Source organism: Oreochromis niloticus, linkage group LG7, assembly GCF_001858045.2.
Source record: "Oreochromis niloticus isolate F11D_XX linkage group LG7, O_niloticus_UMD_NMBU, whole genome shotgun sequence".
NCBI lineage: Eukaryota > Metazoa > Chordata > Actinopteri > Cichliformes > Cichlidae > Oreochromis > Oreochromis niloticus.
This window is the reverse complement of record NC_031972.2, coordinates 32,432,328-32,455,109: the sequence shown is the minus strand read 5'-3', so window position 1 is coordinate 32,455,109 and position 22,782 is coordinate 32,432,328. Positions and strand designations below refer to the sequence as shown.

General features: G+C 38.6%; 1 protein-coding gene across 2 annotated transcripts in view; it reads right to left on the bottom strand.

The window, feature by feature from the left end:
- The window catches only part of rab27b (RAB27B, member RAS oncogene family), a 61,871-nt gene that overhangs the window by 7,090 nt on the left and 31,999 nt on the right, over positions 1-22,782 (bottom strand). The window contains exons 1-2 of one of the 2 annotated variants that reach the window (XM_005470482.4): positions 22,330-22,469; positions 4,600-4,771 (exon numbers count right to left, since the gene is read on the bottom strand). In XM_005470482.4, the coding sequence (XP_005470539.1) occupies positions 4,600-4,752 (153 nt within the window). In that variant the 5' untranslated portion in view covers positions 4,753-4,771; positions 22,330-22,469. Of the gene's footprint in view, positions 1-4,599; positions 4,772-22,329; positions 22,470-22,782 lie in introns of those variants that run through there. The other variant, XM_005470481.3, reaches the window with a different exon arrangement.

Here is a 22,782-nt window from a genome sequence, read left to right as displayed (position 1 = left end):
TTCCATTTGTTCCTGAATTTCTTTGAAACGCGGCATGACATCTGTCTTTTGAGGATCTTGATGGTCCACTTTGTCAGGCAGGTCAAGTTTAAGGGATTTCTTGATTGAGAACAAGTGTGGCAGTAATCAGGCCTGGTTGTGGCTAGAGAAATGAAACTCAGCTTTCCAAAGGTGTGATACACCACAGTTAGTTTATGTTACATAATACATAATATAAATACAATGAAATAGCCCAAAAGTTTAGTTTAACTTTGGGATCTTTTCATTTGTATTTGAAGAACTATTCACCACCTTACATACCCCGCCCTCCATTTATTCACCTCACCCCTGCTTCAGTGAATATTTCATCAGGTATGATGAAAACTTATGTGGACAGTGATCCTGACTGGGTAATGATGAAGTCTTGTTTGCAGCAGCTGGCTGGTTGTGTTCCTGTCACCACAGGAAGCTTCAGGCATCATTCACACCTCTGATTCTCCCTAATGTGACACACTGTCACATTTTCTGACACCTCTTTTAGACTGAGTTTATACAGATCATGTTTGCAACAGTTATATTTGACTTTATGGTGTTCTTTCATTTTTCAAGGTGATAACTGATCTTCAGCTCAGATGGGGTGACATGAAAAGACCTGCACTCTGACCGAGGAAGTCTATTTGGATAACAGACACGTCACAGGCTTTTTTAATACATGGCTTAAATCCATCTAGCCATAGTCAAGAACATGTAGTGCCAGATTCAATTGTAGGTGCTGTTCTCATTCAACTAGTCACATGCTGACGCATGATCAGCACATTTTAGCTCACCAGGAATCCCACTGGCACGATTTTACAACATGCCGTAACCCTAACCATTCAGAGGATGGATAAGAATGGCCAGACTGCTCCAAGTTCACTGGAAGACAACAGTAACTCAAATAATAACTAGTTACAAACAAAGTACACAGAAGAGCATCTCTGAGCACTCAATACAAGTCAAATTTGCCTGGTGTGATGAATCTCAATTTCTGCTGTGACATTTCTTTCTCATATCATCTTGAACTGGTTTCTTGAACATGATGAGAGCCCTGTATTCAAATGAACTCCAAAGTCACTAGAATTCAATCCAATAGAGCACCTTTGGGGCTTAGCGGAAAAGGAGATTCACAACACCAGACAAGTCGAAATGAAGCTAAAGTCTATAAACAGCCATACCATACAGGCGTCAACCTTATGTCTTCTGGCTGAAAGATGTGCAATTATACTACGCAAAAGCCACGTTCCTCCTTACATCAACAGTTTCTAGTCTTCATTTGTTTGCTAATTTTACCCTGACTAAAATAATCCAAACACTTACATTCAAAATGTAATTTATTTAAATCAGTTTAATTTAAGGCCTATGAAAGATGCGCTGGACAGTGGCTACTACACAAGTCAGATTACAAGTCAGATTTCTGAGATAATAATCGAGCACTAAAACAGTCGGTAATGTGAGTTTCATAATGACTAGTACACTGCTAGTTTTGTAATGCATATTAGAGGCCAGAAAAAGATGTGGGTCATAATGAGCCGTTTCCTCTTGGCATGAGCACCGAAGCACAGTTTACCAGAAGTGTTCACTAAATTGTCTGTCTGGGAGTCACGAAACTTTCATTTACAAACTCTGGTTAAATGTCTCATGGGATGAGCAAACTGATCCACATTCAGCTTTCAGACCTCATGAGAACTCTGAGGAAGTACAGCTGCGAACTACAGCTGTGATCACACATTTGTCTGCTTCTGTCTAATTCTCAGATAGAACGGTTTGAAAACAAGGTGTGACCTTTAAACACATGCACGCGTGCACACTCACACAGAAACAAAGACAGACAAACACACTGAAGGTGATGGAACAATAATCAACCCTATGAGTCATCCGGAGAGGTGGGATTAAAGCAGCATTGTGTGTTTTTCAGACATGCGAAGGCAGCAGGGCACCAAAGTGACCAAACCAAGCTTTGCCCACTCTCTGATTCAGATAAGAGCATTCACAGTGAGATATTTGCACGTACTCATCCTGATGGGCTTCTAACAACAAGTATAGAAGCTTTTATCAAGTCTCAGGTGAAGTTTAAAGTGGAACTCTACACAGAATCAAGTATGAAACTCTCAAACTTTATAAAAGGATTTTAATACAAAACATTTCTGGAATATAGCATGAGCAATTGGTTCTGCAGCATTAAAAGAGAAACAACAACAACAACAACAACAACAACAACAACAACACAAGAATAAAGTCATAAAAATTAAAAAAATGTCTTCTGCCTCTAGAGCAACAAGGAGCTCTGCAACCTGTCATTCATCATTTACCCAAAACAACATCTCCTTCACTGTCTGTCCAAACATGGCAATAAATTGCTTCTGTCTCATCAGCCATCTTTCAAGCCTAAAACAATTTTAATAAGACTGTCAACTTGTCAAGACATGTCACCGTCATATTTCTCGGGGTCCATGAGCGTCAGCTCTGGAGAAAAGCATCTTATTTAGAATTGTCACCACGTTCTGTCACTATGAAGTTACTGGTTCTGTCAGTATGTGTGGTGTAAGGATCAACTTGTACCAAGTACTTTCAGCGCAGGAGTAAAACTAGCTCTTAACATTAGCAGAAAGTGATCACAGAGGGCTTTTTTCTAACAACAGTTTTACAAGGCAGCTATTAAGTGGATTAAAATAATATAATTTTGCAAATTAGATTGGGGAATCAGGTGGTCCGGAAATTAAACGGGTAGATTTAGAGTCCTCAGCCGTGTTAGTAGCTCTCTGAGGCTGTAGTTGAACATAGTGATGATTTAAACTAAACACCAGCCTTAGTTAGGTTATTCACAAAGACAGCGCTAGCATGCTAATGATTAACAGCTGTTTACGATGAACCTCCTCACCTAAGGGTTTAACTATACTATTATGTGCTAATAAATAACAGTATTCAAACAAAAGTAAAAATTGCTGATCAAACCGTTTTTGCAATGTTACAATATGTTAATTGTGATATGTCTTATTAAGCAAATATTGCTATTCCCAGTGCCATATCTGTGAAAGATCTGAAAGAAGATCGATTACGCTTTGCATAATTTTCTGTTCAAATTAATCCTTTGCTATACAGCCTCAGACGTTTTATCTTTTGTATGAAACAAACTGTTTTAGTCATTTTTCCCTAACTTTGAGCCAGCTTTTTTCTTATTGGCTGCCAATTTTCTTATAAGGCAAGAACAGAAAGTAGGTTGGGCATCTATGCTTACAACCAGAGAGTGTTCCCATCACTGTTAAGGATCCTTAGACCCAGCCTATTCATTATGTCCTCTGTGGTGGACAAAAAACTGAAAGATGGTTTTTTTTCCTGGGTTCGCATTATTTAAAAGTTTGCTCACGTTTAACTGTAGATCGTTGGCTACCCACTGGTTTGAGAAGTCAAACTGTGAATCTGTTTTCAAGCTGTGCATTTTTGCATTCTTGTTGTTTTGAAGACCAGAACGAGGACTGTATCTGACTGGGAAAAAGCCTCACACCACAAATTCAAAGAAGGGCTGTTTGTCAATCACGAGGTAGGCCCATGCTAAAGCACACCATGTATAACCCCAGGTTTTCAGTCTAAATGATCATTATATTATGTTCAATAAGACCCGAAATCGATTGGTCGATTAACACCATAAACTTAACACCATATACAACCGGACTTCTTTGTTCAACCAGGTGACTCATCTGGTGGTTATCAGAAGGAATGCAGGTTTAAAGCACACTGGCTACATTTTTCATGTCTGCCTGAATGAACTTCTATTAGAAACCACTACTGCAACTCAGCACATGGTAGAGTAAAATGAAAAAGAGAAAAACAACATATATGATAACATAACCATCCCTACCCAATTAGCTCCTGAACCTTTGTCTGCCGACAGCTGATAATCTCTCATAGTGCCCTTTGTTATCTGGCAGCATATGTTTTATAGCTATCAGATGAGTGCATCACCCAAACACCCTGCCCAGCGCATCCTAGAAAGTCCCCCAGCCACCTGAGCCTCCAGCAGGTGCTTCAGGGTCACTTGATCCAGCCCTCACATAACTATCAAAAGGGAAGCTTAGTTTTAAAAGTAAAGAGGACGTCTCCCCAAACTTGGGCTCAATCTTTGGAAACTAACAAGCACAAGCAAGCCCCCACTCTGAGAGCTAAATGCTTTATTTGGAAAGCCTTCATTTATAAATACCACAGCAATTATGTTAGACGCTAACTAGTTAATGACCATCTTTTCATGGGTAATTTATTCTGGGTCATTTATTCCCGGCTGGATCTGACCCAAGTTTGTTTTTCTTGCATAAGTTAAAATAACATGACTGTAGAGTGACTCAGCTCAGCAGCCACTGTGGGAGAAAAGCAGCAGAAAACCTGGGCTTGACCTGACCCGCTGTTTGTTCTTTGATAACTAAAAGCTCTGGACAAATGAAACCGTAACTATGGTAACCAAAGTGGCTGCTAACTTGAGATGAAGATGAATTAAATGTTGTGTAAAACTACACAACCAAAAAGAAACTTCTACAAGCTACACACAGGGCGCACATTTGTTCGTGAGAATAATAAAAGGTAAGAACTCACCACTCTCTTTTCCCTGAAGTCGATGCCGACTGTGGTGATGAACTTGGGGTTGAACTTGTTGTCTGTATATCTGTACAGGAACGTGGTCTTCCCCACGCCGGAGTCCCCCAGGGCAAGGAGCTTTATAAGGAAGTCATAATCCCCATCAGTCATAGTGATGACCGCAATAAACCTGCAGAAAACAGACAGAGTCGCACGATCACCCACAGACCCACACACCAAAACCCAGGGTTTCAGCTTCCATGGGTATTCAGTTTGTCTGTGATACAAACCAAGCCAGAAAAAAGGAAATAAGCGAGAAACAAGGAAGCCAACAAATAAGCTGAGGAACAGAATAAGGAGATGGTAGTACAACCACACACACAGGCAAACACCAACTGTCATGCTGAATTATGGTGGTGGGGATCATGGGACTGTCCAGACCAGAATATGGCTTTCTGGGAAAATAGTAACTTTTTGTGAGAAGCTAAGTAGGAAAATATTTAAGAAAAGAAGAAATGGTGTAAGAGTGCAAAAAGCACACACTTTACATAATATACAGACTATTTTCAAGTACTGTTCACAAAACTCTATATTGGACAAGCTGTGATTAGTGTTGGTGTCATAAATAAATAAATAAAAAACACTACAAATTAATTGTTATTTTTTAATGATTTTTTAATGAATTTAATGCACAATGCAATACTTACTTATCCCCTGGTGAAAGTAATTAGTCATACCATTCGTTATTTGCCTTTTTTATTACTTCATAACATTACTTAACATGCATTGTCACATGATTATCAGTAGACAATATAAATTGAAAAGAAGGTGACGAGAGGTTTTCATCACCCCTTCAAAAGAGGCCTCTCCCGTTCTAAAAACCCAACAGAGAGTTGTGTGCAGCTGAGTACACCTGTTGGGGTGGTTCTTCTGTGACATGCATTTTGCACCAAGAAAACAGATGGTTTGAGTAAAACCATCTGTTGACTAAAACTTCACCATACTACCAGTCGGCAACAGGAGGTGCACTGTTGTTTTCAAATCATCTGAATATTACTCCAAAGTTACAACACTTCCTGATAAAAAGAGAGGTGTTAACAGAAAAAAATCAAAGATGAAAAATGCAGCATGAAAAGCACGGACAGTGGCTGCAGTGGACACTACAGTGTTCAACTCTGTTTCAATTCAGCTCTTTGTATAACTTCACATTTCTTCGAGGCTGTCTGACCAACAACAGCACAGAGAGCCCACAGACTGACTGTACCTCATATTTGTCTTGTATTTTTTGCACTTCCTCCATTAGCAACAACAGTAACAGTAGAAAAATGCAGAAACTGGAATGGTTAGAAACAATTGCTGCAACGGTGCAGGCTCTGGCTGCTTGTTTGGGTTTGACAGACAAATTGCTTATTGAACCTTCACTGTCTATGCAGATGCTTGCAAATAGCCAACGTCATACTGGCAGCAGTGATTAGTTTCTGTCCTTTAGTTTGCACTTTGCACCCATCACACTCTTGTCTTTTAGTAACATAAAAATGAAAGTAATATCAAAATCTACACTAATTAAATGCCTGGCCAATTCACCACTACATGGCTTCCTGGAGGATAACACTTTACTTTAGCCACAGCAGTCGAGCTTTTAGATCGGCTGTTGGCACAGTGACTGCTATTATACCTCATTTGATTCAAGGCTTCTGAAGCTTTAGCCATAACATGTTAAATGAGTTGCTTTCTGTGGATTTTGATGGGTTTTTTTGTTTTGTTTTTTTAAACCAATTGTTGTTGGTTTCAAATTATGTTCCCAGGACATTGATAAGGGCATCCCTCAAGGATTGATATCTGGCCAACTACTTTTTACAGTGAACATAAATATTTATTTTCCAAGTGGACTGTAATGTTTTTGTTTTTTATCTGCTCAAAAGCCACTTTGAAGCCCCACCATAAACTAGGAACTTCAATATTTCCAAAGTACCAGTTTGGTCTGCTCATCCAGCATCATAAATACTTGTGAATTTAGCTTGCATAGCAAAATGTCCTACAAAAAAAACAACAACAAAAATAAAAAACACTATTTCACAATCCTATACCAAAAGTCTTGATCTATTTCATATTATTACGACCCCCTGTGAACTACTGAACACTCTCTATAAATGTGTTTTTCATGTGAAATTCCTAATTGTGTAAATCATTCAGGTACACAGTGTATTGTACTCTAGTGTCTGTCTGCCTCATGGCTAAATGTGGTATATTTAGAGAGAAGATCATAAGACTAAGATTTAGTCAGCTGAGAAGAAGCATGGAAAAAATTCTGCTTTATTATAGTGAGGGCAGTGATTTGCCAGGAGGTCAAATTTCCTCACAATAACCTCACTATACCTCAGAGAGACAGTACAATGAGAATCAAGAGTAACATATTTATAACAGACTAAAGATGGTACACTGCCACTTAACCTGGATAGTGGATTTGACGAGCATCCACTTCCTTCTTTAACCTAATCACAGTTAGTGCTTCCCAAAAAGTTAATTCTGTTGATCTGGATTTAGCGTTTTCAGTGAGTATGCATCGAGGCAGTTTGCCATTTCCAGTCAGTTTCACTAAAAAGGTGGGGGTGTAAATCTTTGTAAAGCTGTACAATATTTCTTTACATTTAACATTCATTCAAATGCATTTTATATTCCTTCTCATACAGTGGTGATGAGAGAAGTTCACTGATATGTCAATAGCTGAAAACTCAGTCTATACAATAAATATTATCTTCTAAACTTCTCTCTGGCCACCTCCTCCAGCTTTTCCAGAGGACACAGACATGCCAATCTGAGAGATATAATCTCCCTAGTTTTTCTTAGGTCTACCCCAGGACCACCTCCTGGTAGGACAAGACCGAAGGCAGTGCCCAGGAAGGGGTCCTTGTCAGATCCCTGAACCACCCTAAACCTTCAAATCAATATAGAGGAATAGCAGCTCTCCTCCAACTCCTTCCACACCTCATCTCCAAGACCCCACACATCCTTCAGAAGCAGCTCATTTTCACTGGCTGTGTCCACAATTTCTAACTGTCAGCCTGTATCCAGAGCTTATGACTGAGGGTGAGGGTAGGATGTAAATTAATTTATTATTGATGTAAATACGATTTACTTATTATTTTTTTATTTTCAGTTAGGTGAAACTAATTCGATGAAATTGCTCCGCTCACCAAAGAACAGAAATATATATACCAGCAACAAGAAATACTGGTTTCCTGCTGTTCACATTCTGGCACTGGAGAACATTCCATCTTCATAACAAGCAAAACCATAAAAGACAGAGACATTAAAAATGCATGAAAAAATAAATAAAAATCACACAGAATAGAAATGGCTATAAAGAGAGGAGAAATGAGGGCGGCAATCTGGAGGACCGCTTCTGCAAAGAGAAGAGATGACATGTTTGTATGAGGACACGTCGTCAGTGTTACTATCAAAAGGTCTATCAGGAAGTAGTGCTTTGCTCCTCCCCCTCTGTTATCCTTCATATCTTACTGATAACAGACTGCTTTCATTCTGACTCTGATGCACAAACACACGCAGCTGCATAAACTAAGAGCTCTTTAGTTTGTAGTTACGGGTAGTCTTCAGGCCACATTAACATATACTCTATGCTGAATATTTTAAGCTCCTAACATGAAGCACTGCTCCATACTGTTCCTAATGTAACGGCATACTTTTTGCATTTATAATTATCAGAAGACATCCTCCATGGTGTTTAAACGGTGAGAAATGAAACTTTATGAAATGAAGCTAAAGAGTCTTGCTTCATAACTTTATCTTTACGACATGTGATCTGCCTTCAGAGCGCTGAGGAGGAACACATCAGAACACTGACTTCCTGTTCTGGAAAAAACAGCCAGCATTTCTGACAATCTGATAAATGTGTGAAGAAAAGTTACACTGACTGATTTTCTTTTCTAACTTTCTTTCCTGAATAACGCCAGCCAGGCAAAGAAGTCAAAATCTGCAGAGCTAAATGTTTCCTTATCATCAGGGAACAAACTTTATCAGCAACCTGTGCCATGTGACTTAAATGTTGATTTGGATGTATAAAAACAGCAAACCAAATTTTTTCAATATTTATTTTTCCAAATATTGAGAATATGATTATTTACTACAGTTTCTCATTAACTGTAGTTAAATCATGCATTTACTGAGCTTTAAAAAAATGCCTTTGAACAGGGGATTTTCTTAACCTTTAAAAAGACATTCAAGAAATTAGGTGTAGGTGGTTTCAGATACAGGGTCATATAGTAGGTGGTGCAACCACTGGGTTCTGCACTGCCTCCACCACGGCAGGACTGCGGGTGCAGATGAGGGTGATGAAAAGACCAAACGGCATCACACTTGCGTGAAGAGAATTTTAAAGTTCAGAAAAACTGTTTCAATGTTCATATCTTCTAAATCGTGTTGGCCAAAAAGGTCTCTTTACATCGTCTCATCTTAGAAACTGAAATAAAAGCGAGTGCGTTTTGGGCTTTTAGGGAGGGGCAAAAGCACACAAGTAAAGGAAAGGAGTACACAAGATTTACACAATACAATCACGAGTGTCTCGCTGCAGAAATAAATGCACTGCAATAACTGTTTAATCTCATTTTTCTTGGTTTTACATTTGCTAGAAGCCATGAATAGTAGATTAATCACTATTTTTATATCAGATTGCTGTTCACATCGTTATCTCTGATCACCACTTAATGCTGGTTCCTTTAAACCACTAAACCAGCTTCCTGTAACTTTTACCAAGTACACCATGTCCTAAACATAACCCGTGCATATAAGACTGCATATCACACAAGATTCACTTTGAAACGCAACACCAATCACATAGACAATACTGAAGAGCATTCCCATAGAGTTGAGATGGGCTCAGTAATCATATCTTACATAGTAGTAATGATTAAATGCATTATTTATCCTCTTGGCTCCCCATCACTGTAATTAAGTATTTAATGGATTCACAATGTGGCCTAACAAAGTATCATATCCATCTATTGTCACAATGCTGCTTATACAGTCAGGGTAATCTACACTACACTGTCTCAGTGAGACATAAATCCCTCTGGCAGACCCGGGCTGTAATTTTCACCATTCACTGCTGTGCTGCTCTTAACACTCGTTGACTTATTACACTGTACATTTAATGTGAAGGACAGAGAAAGAAGGTGGTGAAGTCTAGACTGTGCATAATACAACAGGATGTATTAAAACAGCATTTGGAAGTGAGATTTCAAACCTGCCGACCTTAATAAGGTAGCGTCACTGCATAAAAACATGTAAATCTCCCATAAACGACATAATGTAAGACAAAGGCTCTGCTTTGCGCTTTGGCCTACTTGCATAAAATCCTGGGTGTTCTTTTGATCAGGTCGTGAGCCTGTAGCAGTATGTACATAATCAGTTTGGTGGAGTTTTTCTGTGGAACAGCTCCAACATTACAATTTATAATCACTTATTAAGAAAGTCTAATGTATACCTCTTTATCCTTACAATGCATTGCAATGCCTTATAAGCAGTCCCTGAGTCTTGCAAATTAAGATTACTTTCCTCATCATGAGCCATAGAGGTTTCAGGTCACAGCAAAGCAAATTTTACATTTCAGCTCAATTTTGAACTTACTGCAGTGACCGGAAATCTTTCTGATAATTCATTTAGTAAAAGTCCAGAAAACAAGTATATTCTTAATTGCACACAGGGAAGATGTTTAACTGACACTGGTAGATGCAGTGAGTCCACTGGAGGTCCTGGATTAGATTACCAAATGGCTTATGGGAACCACACTTCACATCATTCCAGTGTTTCCAACACATAGGTGGATAGGCAGTCCAGATACACCGAGCATTTATTTTATTTTATTTTATTTTATTTTTTAATCTGTCCAAGGCAATGTAATCTGTTTACCATTGGACAGTTTTGTCACTCTTATTTTGAAAGTTGCCGCTAAGCAACATGCTCCAGTCTTTCCTGTCTCAGGTTTCCTTTCACACAGGCTAGTCAAGCTCTTGTTGTATGCAGTCTACGTGACTCAGCCTGGATTGGACAGACAAATCCAACCTGATCGATGTCTCACAAACTGTAATGTCTTGGAGTTTACATGGCAGTGATTTAGGTCTTGTAGGCCTGTTTGATGATGGCAAAAATCATAGTCAGAGAGAGATAATCATTTAACATGATTACAGGCAGAATTTAGAAAAAGAAATTCACTGAACTCTTAAAAGAAAAAAAAAGAAGAAGATGAAACTCATGTTTTGAATTATGAGACATTTCCTTGAACTTTAATTAGAATTCATGAATAAAATAATTAAATATCAACTGAAGGAACCCTTCCATACCCTGGTTGGGACTACATTTATAGTTTTAGAAATGGGCAGAAACAAAATAAAGGGATCTATAATAATAAAAGTTTTAAATCTAGCATCTTGTGAAAACAATGGAATTTGGGAGGTAAGGGAACCCTTAGATTGGCAACAGAAGTGAAGTGTGACGAATCACCTAGCGATAAGTCATAATTATTTGTCTTGCGAACACAAATTCCCTTTGGGGGTGTGTCAGAAAGCGTAAAACTCTGCCAAATCAAAATGCGGTGCTTCCCGCTGAGGTCACCCCCTGTGACAAGAGAGCAGCCGAAAGTAGAATTATCAAGGCCTGTGATCAGTTAAACTGTGCAACTCCAGCATTCACTGCTTTCTGTGGATTTAGCCAAACTCAGTAAGATAAGAAGCTATTAGCTTCTTTCCAGCCTTCATGGACGTTTAAAGCTAGGCTAAATGTTAGGATTCCTTCAGTGAATCTAATCAGCATCAACACCTCACAATTAAATTGACCTGTTGGCTTTGATGTAACCCAACATTGACCACGAACTGGCCTTTGTTACTGCAGATTTGCTACTTTTTACCCATGTAGCCAATTTACTATTGTGTCTGCCATCGGTCTCGTCTTGTTCATAATTCCTGTTTAATAATTAAAACCATTACCATGATTATAAATATCCAGAGCATGGTGATAAGATGTGAAAGAGGTAAAGAGGAGGAGATCCAATGCTATTTTTCAAGAAAAAGTATGCTTCTTAATCCAGGTTTAACAGATTCATATACAAATGTAGACAGAAACATCAGCCTGTAGTTTATGTTGAACTCTAAATCTCATTATCTGCAGATGGGGGAGAAGAAAAAAAAAAAAAAAAGCGTTTCATCTTTGGGGTTCATTAGATCTTTATACATAATGCAACCTTGAGCCTAATTAATTTCAAATTAAATCAATAAATAATTCATTTCAGTTTAATACATTTTCAACGAAACCCAAGTTGGATTTCCAAATTAGATTTACTCTCACAGGACCAGATGGCTCTGAGCAAAACATCCGATTTTTGTGTCGAGTTTAGAGCTACCTAGCAGCATGTGAGTGTTCACAGTTTACATGACGAGATGAAAAGTGTTTTCAGGAAGCAGTGAAACAAAAACAAAAAATCATCAGTTAAAAGGTTTTAGCATAATGTATAACAAAACATTTTTTAGATCCAACAACACTGGTTTTTGCAGAGACACATCCCAACAAAAGGATGTGCAAAAATTTCCATTGTACTACTAAAAAGCAGCAGGACACTGATGACGGCCTATGCTGGGTTAATTATTTATCCACATTCACTGGGTTCATCTGTATCTCCTCACTGCAGTTTAACCTTTACAACTAAACTTTAAGCATTAAAAATAGCAAGCCTCTGGAGAAGTATTTGTAGCTTATTAGCAATGTTAGGTTCATGTAACCTCACCCTCTGATTAAATGCTTCATAGAACAGACAGAGGCAGAAATATAAATCTCTCTTCCTCTTAGGAGCTCGGAAAGAAAAGCGTCTGGACTTTAAGCTTCCTTGAAGACGTTTCACCTCTCATCCAAGAAGCTTCTTCAGTTCTAAGAGCAACTGGTGGAGAGCCCCAGATTATAAACCCGTAGGAGTGTCCCTGAGGCTACGTCCACACTAATGCGATTTCAAACAAAAACGCAGCGTTTTCTCTCCGTTTTGGCCTCCCATCCACACTGAGACGCTGTTTTCGCTCAAGGAAAACACAGCGTTTTGAAAATGCTCTCGAAAACGCATACATTTGAAAACTGTGCTTTCGTGTCGCAGTGTGGACAGCAAAAATGGAGACTTTTTGAAAATGATGACACATTTTAGTCATGTGATGCAGTCAAGTGACCAATTAAACAAAGATAGCGGAGGGCATTATACAGCAGTTGTTTTGTTTGCTCTCAATTTTGACAACCCTATTAAAGATGAACACATGTACATGTCTGTACATGCTCCAGATAGCTTTTCTTCAAATTCTTTAATTCTCACTTGCTTTTGCAACTTTGTACTTTTGTGTTACTCGCAGCAACAACTCCACCTCATTGTTAGTCTATTTAAAAAAACTCGGTGCTTTTCCTCAACATTTTGCCGCGACGTTTCAAAGAGCCGGAAAGTAAATAAACAGCAGACAGAAATGAGGCAGGTCGAATCGTCTTGCGTTTCACGCATGCGCAATACTGGAACGTAAGCGTTTTTGGCCGTTTCAATGTGGACGCACAACTCTGTGAAAACGACTGAAAACGATAGTGTGGACGAGGAATGTTTTCAGACAAAAACGCCTTTTTCAAATCTATCTGGGCTAGTGTGGACGTAGCCTAAGAGGGCCCTGGTCCCCCTATTGATCGTCTACCTAATCACACAAGCCGAAGTGTGAAAACGGGTGTAGGTCACAATCAGCAAAAGGTCTCAGGTAAACTCATTGTGAACCCTAGCCCCACCCTATTATGTGATTTACTGAGGTCAAAAGGTCCAGGATGTGAGTGGGCGTTAAGGTGTCTGGGAAGGGATCTCAAAACTGGATTATAGATGGCAGACAGTTTGTCGTAAACCACCACCTCTGTTCAAAGATGGTCGTTCACAGTGGACATAGATGGCTTCTTTCACTACTCTTTTGAACATCTGTCTTCTCTGTTCAAAATGTGAACGTTGGCATCCTCGATAGAGTGACCTTTGTCCTTTAGATGCAGATGGACATCCGAGTCTTGTCCTGTCGAGGTGGCTCTCTGATAAACCTGCTACTGAAAAAGTTTGAGAGGCTTCTTCATCATATGCTTAATCATAAGCTGAGCTCAACATAGATTATAGTAAATACTATATACTATATAGTAAATACTATGAAAGCTAGAAGTTGCCCAAATGCCACAACACACATGATAGCATTACCATGATCAGAAGGCACAAAAAAGCCCTACAGAAAACACCCACCGCTGCCTAGGATAGGCATTTTGAATTTTAATGTCAGACATTTAAATTTCACAATTTAAACTCCCAAATGGTAACATCAGGTTTACCAATTGCACAGAAGGTCAATCTAAATCTAAATATGGCGTAAATCTAAATTTGTTATAGTAACCAAGCTAAAAAAAACTTCAGGGGAAATCTAAATTTTTAGTACTTTAATAATTTGTAGATTGGAACGTTGTGAGCTGGACTTGCCTAGGCGCCAGTTGAGGACATTGGCCATATGGTTTGAATGCCTCCTGGGCACTCTCCCCCTTTAGGGGCTTTCTGAGCATGTGTAACTGAAAGGAGACTCCAGGGCAGATTCAAAACCTGCTGGAGAGATTATGTAGCTCATCTGGACTGGCAACCCCTTGGATTCCCCCTGGAGGACCTGGATAGTGTTACTAAAGAGAGTGATGTCTGGAAGACCCCACTAATCCTATTGCTATTGTTATCCAACCTCAGCTAAGCAGTAGATAATGGCTGTATGTATGGACGTATGGATAAATGAGAATTGAAATATGACATCTTTATTCATTATTAGGTTGCCAGTTTTTAAATCTTTAATCTGTAATACCAAAGAAATACAGTGCTTGTTTCTTTAGAACAATCAGGCAAATTTAGTCTTGTTTGTTGTGCCCATTAGTAGCATTGTTATGTGCAATTTGTTCATTACATTATCCACTGAGAACAGCCATGAGCAACTACTGTATTAAAAAAATAAAAATCTATAGATTTTATGTATTTTAATGTCCAGTTTGCATTAGAAACCATACTGACTGCATGGTGACCGCAGGAGAAAATTCATTTAGCTCGTTTAACGTAACTATTAAGTACACCCATAAACTGTTTCCTGTGAATCCTTTATGCAATTTAAAGCAACCTGAATCAAATAAAACCAAAGCAACAAAAACAAGGAAACAAACAAAAGGAGACACTACAGAAGCAAAATGAAAGTAAAACAGAAAGTGTTGCTTTAAAAACCAAGTACAACAGCTGAGAATTGGCTTACTTATGCCAGCTGTCCGTACTTGACAGATAAACAATAATAAAGACACTCACTGTGAAAACAAAGCATTAACATTGGTGGAAAGCAAGTCATGTATTTTACTTCTTTCCTCTCAAGCTAACGTACCAATGTTCGTTTCTCAGCAAGCCTTTATTATTAGAAGCAGCAGACATTTGTCAGAGACCTTTGCATTTGACTGTTGTGGCCTCTAAATCACTTTAACCAGATCTGACTAATTTGTTTCCCATCTCTGCTGTGGACTCTGTAGAAAACCTGTGCTGTCATTAGCAATCTATTCTGTGGAGCCAAGCGATCAATAACCGCTAACATGGGTGAAGATTGACCCTTGATTATTCAATTTGCTCAGGCGTCCTCCTGGTTTATGTCTTGCATTGTTCCAAACCTTTCAGCAAATCAGACCCACTTACCAAAACAGTGAGGCACATCTGGCACGGTGGAGCAGAAAGATCAAAAGCATGAATGTAGCCAAGAGGTCTAAAGAGTGCTGCTTTCATCACAAAAAAAGAACACGCTAAATTATGTCTACAGGAGTGAACTGCACAAACAACATTGGGAGAAAATAATACTGATTTTAACAGTACCACTAGTTTAACCAATAATGCTCAGAGATATGGTACTCGTCAGTTCTTATCTTTAAGGGGAAAAAAAAAAACTAACAAATTAAGAGTAAAGTAGACACTACATTTACTTACATACATATGTAAACACCAATATTCTAGTGCATTTCCACAACACTCCTTACCTACATTACACCTTCCTTAATCTTTAATCCTAATGCTAACCTTATGGAATCAGAATATCTCATTTTATTTTGTTGTTCAACATCCCTACCAACAAGAAGAAACTTTCTGAATATTTTTTATGCCTGTTGATCAAAAAGTCCTAACTTTCTCCATAACACTTTAATCCCTAATGATAACTTAGGCTTCATGGTGCATTCATGTATAAACTACCATCCAAATTTAAATCTACAACACCCCTTCAGCTCGAAAACTTAGAGCAGCCCCAGAAACCTTGAGTTATTAATCCAAGATGGCGGTACTGAATGTAAACTAAACTTAGTTGTATGTGCCACTTTCGTGCATTTCTGACTCACTAAATAAGCAGTATGCAGAGCACTGATCAGGCTCTATAAATGAATGTGTTTTTTTAAGTTTCACCACAGCTCTTGGAGGAAGAAAGAGAGCAAAAGAGAATGCAAACTTTGGGCGACTGCAGTAATCTGTTAGTAACCAACTCAGCAACAAGGGGCTTTTTGTTGGAGCACCCTCTTTGTGACCAATTTCTAACTTCCAGTAACTAACTTAGCGACAGGCTTACGGGTTACAGCAACAATAACTTTCACCAGACTACAATGCAATCATTTAGGTGTCAGCAAAGACATGGTTAATACCCATCAAGATTATAATGCACTTTAAATATTAATATTCATGTATTGTGTATTTCTCACTACCCATCTGTTTTTGTATTTAGCTACATAGACATAGCATCCCGTGGTTTCTATCCTATGCCTGTCACATGTCCTCTTGTGTCTGTTTGCATACACAGTTGCTGTACTTAACTTTTATAATGTCCTCTATGTCCCACTGAGGCCTCTGTTGGCAACATATTGACAGCAGTGGCAGTAGGCGGATTTCGAAATCAGGGAAGTGCTTCACAAATTCCATTTCAGTTTAAGAAAGAAAAATAAACCCCTCAGGGAACAAAAAATAAACTCAACACTTATTGAGATAATTAAATCTGAACCACGGCAGCAGATCAGCGTATAACTGGAGGAATAACGTTCCACTTTGAATTCTGAAATTGCAGATGAGATAGAAACCTTTAAAAAGCCAATAATATGGCCAATCTCCTATTTGAATATCCACACATAAGGACTAGTGATCAGACAGATTGTGTTTATAGTAACGCAGGAAAAACCTGTGACATTTTCATCAACATCAATATGTTTGGCTGTACTCAGCTTGTAATACACAACAGTACATCCAATTCATGAAAGCATTTCCACCTGCTCACAGTCTGGCACATCCTTGCTGCCACATATCTTTGCAGTAATGATGGAAACTTCAAAACAGAAAATTCAAAGGAGGAGAAGACTGAGGAGAATTTGACAAGGAATTATTAAGTGCAGTGAAAAACAACCCCACAGCAATGAGCGACTAACAAGTCACACTATAACAAGAGAGTCTGTCAAGAAACCAGCAATCATCAAATTCCATTTGCAGAGCTCTTCGTGCCCTGCCGTGATAGAAAGAAATTCTATTACATCCAGCCACATGAAACCTGATCAAATACAAATCAGACCAGAATGCTGGAATTTAAACTAATGTGCAGAGACACAATTGAGCATTGTGGTCTCATGACTCTAATAGTTGTGATGTGCTTAACTTGGTTATGTCCAACAGCTGTAGACTTGTAAACAGAATACCGCTGAGACTGCTGTGTATGGAGCTTTACACAAAGCATATTTGTTAAATATGGAGAATCTGCTGTTTTTCCAGCATATTTGAGTGTTGCAACCATTGTATGATGAATGCTTACCAACCAAAAAGAGCTAAAAAACACGCATGCCGCTTTAATTTACCACTTACCACTATGTCATACATTGTCATTGGCAATAAACTTTTCTAGACATTACGCAGCCAGACTGCAACCCAAATGTTTACTCAGTCAAATTAAACATTAACCTGCCAATAGTTACGCAATACCAGCTCTCATTCCATCAGTCGCTACCTACAGCTTCTGGTCATAGTGAACAGAGTAAAATCATCAGCTTCACTTTCAAACTCATCTCTCTCTTCACCACAACAGACCAGTTCCCTCGCGCATGAAGTAGACCCTGAGATACCAGAACTCCTGCACTTGGGATATCAACTCATGACTAACCCAGCGGTGGCATGCCACCTTTTCTGACCACCAACCATGTCCTCACACTTGGAGATGCTAATTCTCACCCAAGCTGTCTCCCACCCCAGTGTAAGCTGCAGGTCATTGCACAGTGGAGGCAACAGAACCATATCATCTGCAATAAGCAGAGATGAGATCCCAAGATCACCAAATCCTACACGTCACACCCCTTTGCTGCACCTACAAATTCTGTCCATAACAATTATAAAGAGAATCAGTGACAAACGACACCCACAGCTGGTGGGTGAGTCCAACACCCACCGAGAATCCAACGGGATTTATTACCAGCAATGCTCTCACTGCAGCTTTACAGCAGCCAACTTGCCTACACCAACAGATCTGATCTAATACTGTTAGCATAACTAGCCTAAAACATTAATCACAGTATGGGTATAAATATTAATGTTAATTGTAGCACCAATGAGAGCAAGTGATCAATGACAGCAAAGGGTAACAATGTTATTTACAGTAAATGGTGTATTCAACAAATTAATGATTGCAGCGCTGTAATTTATGCAGGCAATGACCCCGAACAACACAGCCACAACTCATAGAGAGCACAGACCTAACTAAGAACAGTACATTTCCACTGAAGCCGTCCTGATACATTAACCATCAAGGATCTGGAACTTGCAGAGCTAAAACACTAGATAAACATGCATGCTACAAAATCCTATCCCTGAGGAGCCCCACCATCCTCTAATCTACTTCACGCAGCTTTGAAACAATCAAACACTGGTCCATTTTGCTCTGTATAACTAACTGTGTTTGACTTCTTTATCATTTTCCTTAAAACTCTGGCCTCATTCATTGCTTATTGAGTTGACAGTCACGTGATTAGTCAGCTGATTGAATGTGTGGTTCTGCCATAAGCCCCAAGAGAGTAAAAAACAAAAAAAGCACACAGCATCATTATCAGATGGAGTGTCCGCCCCACACTCCAGGGTCCTAAAGCCAAGTGATTTGGTAATTACACAGCATTTATTAGCTCATCTTACATTTCACTAAGTAACTCCTTTTCACATTTAAATGTTCTAACGTCATATTTACTCAAAAAAATAGTGGGTAGAACAAGCAAATACTGTTTGTTTTTTTAAATATAGGGACAGTGTAGTAAATAGCAGATAATACCTGAACTCTGCAGATCTAATCAGCATACACTGTCTGCAAAATCCTATTAACACTTTAATTCAATCAAGATCTTCTGGTCTGTAGGTCCTCAATCTAATTTAGGTACTTTGTGACCTTTTCTTGTTCCATTTGCTTAAATTTAAGTGTCATTTTTTCCCATGATGAATATGATGAAATAGGCAAAAGTATCTTCTATAAGCTTACTGTGCAAGTTTTGTTTTTAAGCCTGATTGATGATTTTACAAGCCTTAAGCAAGTAATTATACAGACAACATACGAAAACATAAAACTGCCTTTAAAGGTTAACAGTTGACTATTTAAAAAAAAAAAAGATAAAAAATTAACTATACTTAAATTTTATTAAGTCAATATTTTGGTTTCTTTTCAACTGTGTTTCTCACATGAGAATACAAAATAAAAGACAAATTCATATTCATGTTTACTTCCAAAGTGTCAGTAAAGCCCGAAAAGTGAAGCTGTAAAAGCAGCAAAATGAATTTTTCTGATGTGGTTTTCTTTCAGTTCCTCAAGGTTCGGCGGAGAGCAATATTTTAATAATGACTAAAAGAGTTCAAGGTTTCATGGGCCTTTTTATTTTCTTTTACAAAACTGCTTCTTTCTTTTCACAGAAACCAGAGACAAATATTGACTTTAGTATCGCCTCCAATATAAATCACGAAAGAGGAAATGCCTGTCACATACGAGTAGGAGGAAGCAACATTTATTACCAACATTTTCAGTCACATAAAGTGAACTCTGCAAATTATTACAACATATTACAGGCTTCAAATGACACCATTCCCCCCTCTGCAGTCAAACCAGTTCTGAGATAATACTGTTTAAACACAGCAAATGTGCTTTAGTCCTACGCAGTGGAAGAGGCTTTTTGTCACACACATATACACACTTTACACAAATCATCAAAAAAATAATAATTCAGTGGAACCAACGTGTGGGTTCTGGATGGTAATTAAATACATCAAAGACACCTGACCTTCCCTGCGAATAATTCCTGTCAAAAATATTCAATTTATTATCATTATTATTATTATCATTATTATTTTAACAGCAAATTAATTTCTCGTGATATCAGTTAAACACAAATTGACTTAAGGATACAGCTGCTCTTTATTTATTTATTTTTTTAAATATATTTATATATGGGGAAAAAAACAAAACCAACCATCTGTCCATCTCTTGACACTCCAAAAGCCTTGCTCTCATACCTAATCCCACGGCTTCCTACTGAAATGAAGGTGAAGAATACAAAGGTAAGCCTCAAGAATTAATTTTCCCCACTGTGCCTCACCAGGGAAAACAGTGGTTGGAGACAGCAGCCTTAACAAAATTAGTATTTTTATTGTGACCAACAATCAACTTGCAATTTCTTTCCTTTGAAATAGAAGATTGGGACCAGGTTTGCAGCCATTGACAGTCTGATGCTGTCTTCAAAGAAAAGCTTTGGTCTATCAAGACGGTGAAAATAAACAAACAAACAAACAAACAAACAGCAATAAGACAAAATCATTCTGCCATCTCATCTCCATACAGAAATTCAAATAACTACCTACATTCGGAGTACAGCCAAAACCTTGTAGATTTAAAACAGAAATTCTTCCATAAATTGTGACGTAGTTGCTGCATGAAGTCAACTTAACTGCAAATTGGCATTGGTGCTCTGGAACCTTTTATATAGGAATATAACCAGAATACAACCAGCTGGCAGCCAGCTGAGTCGAGTGCACTACTGTAAAGAATCTTGTCACACACGAGTTGCAAACCTTTGCGAATCTGTCATTGTGGCTACAGTCAGTCTGAGCTGGACTGCAATTGTTTGAAGACAAGCTGACTCCCAACAACTGACCTGTGCAACTGACCAGAGGTTAAGGGTATTTGCACACAGCCTTGGGGAAACAAACTGGTTGCCCCAGCTACTTTCAATCAGTCACTGAATGTAAAAATTGCCTAGCAGCCACTGAGTTTTCCTAGGCGTAAAAGAGATGTCACCCAATTTTAACTCTGTGGTGACTGAATCATAACCACCGAGTGAACGGAAAAGCGCAAAAGCAAGTAAAAATAAAGTGCAAACCACAAAGCTCCAAAGCAGGACACAAATCGCAAGCTTCCATGGACAACCTCAATAAAAACACTGATAAACATACGACTATTTTCTGTTGACGACCAATGTCGCCACATCTGCCAAAGGGCACCTTGAATATCTTGGCAATGCAACATCCTGCAATGCTACTACATTTCCTGAGAAAAAAGGCAGTTTCTGGATATAAAATGTAAGGTTTGCACAGGTATCATAATTGGTATTATTGTAATTACAAATAATTTGTAATTTTTTTTTAAATATGGCTACAGTTGAGAAGTTTGTAAAAGCACATCAACATAATTAAGCCAGCAGATCCTCTCAAACACATTCTAAAATAATGACAAAGGACTGTTTAACAAAGAGCTTCATATCAGAATCTTATACACCGTTTTATCCTGTTGATTAAAGATCTTATATTATACACTAAATGCATAAATTGAAGATTTGGAAACTAAAAACTTAGCAGAGGATTGGAATTCAGCCTGTACTAAACCTCATACCCAGACAAGTGTACTATAATTGGTCAACACTGGTGAACATATGCAACTCTAGCAAATTCACTATACATACATACTGAATCCACAGATGACCGAGAAACATTGGGTCAGTCTTTATGGCATTAAGATTAAAACATTTGTGAAGCTGTCAGAATGACTTTTGAGGAAATGTTACACACTGGACAGACAAATGATGTCAAACCTTCCACTAAGAAATTACATTCAAAAATCATTTGAGAAAATCTAAAAGGCCCTTAACTTCTGGAGCTTACCACAAATCAATAAGCAGGATCAGTTTGCTCTCATATGAGCTCTTTTATTTTCTTTATGCTTTTTGATCTTTTTCTTTCACAATTAACTTAAAGTTCTCCAAAAAAAAAAGTTATAAATAAGAGACAAGTGGGAGTCAAAGTGGTGATGTTTTCTGATATAGACACTGAAGTCAGCCTTTAATAAACCAGCCTAATACTTGCCTTCAGAGCATCACCACTGTCATGAGACCGAGAATGTGAGAAATTTCAGAGCCCGGATAATGAGCAGCCTGGATGATGAAGCCGAGCGCAACAACATGCTAACACAATTCAACTTGTAGAAAAGGGTGTGATCGCATTCCACAGATGCAGCGACTACATTTCCTTGTTCAAAACTGACTTTTTTTAAAGTACATTTTTCCTTTCTGCACACAAACCCTGCAGCCTATCACATGCCCACAAAAAGTCAGACAGCTGCTTCAAAATGTAGCCAAACTTCTGGGAAAGTCGCAACTTCTTACCTCTCAGCAGCTCCTCAGCTGATTCAATGGTGTAAGATCCTGAGGGGAGATACAAGGAGTTCAGAGCAGCTGAACAGCAGCCCTGCATTTACAACCACTGACTGACTGGCTGGCTGACTGGCTGGCTAGGAGGCTGGATCACTGGATGACCTGGTGAATGACTCCAATACAGCTGCAGGCAGCAGAGCAGAAAGCCACTCCCTTCACTAAGCAGCTGACTGGCTGTAGGGACATAGGGAGTAGTTTATTGGTTCTGTCTTAATGTGTCTATTGTTAATTTGCAGACCAGATTTCTGCTTCTGTAACTGATGGACCAACTAACTAAACCATCTGACAGAGAGACCAACCGAATGAATAACCTCCAAACTTACAGAGACTGCCAATAACTCCAAGACAAGCACTGCTCAGAGCTGACTTATGGTGACTAATAAACCAGTCTACTTCTATCTCTAA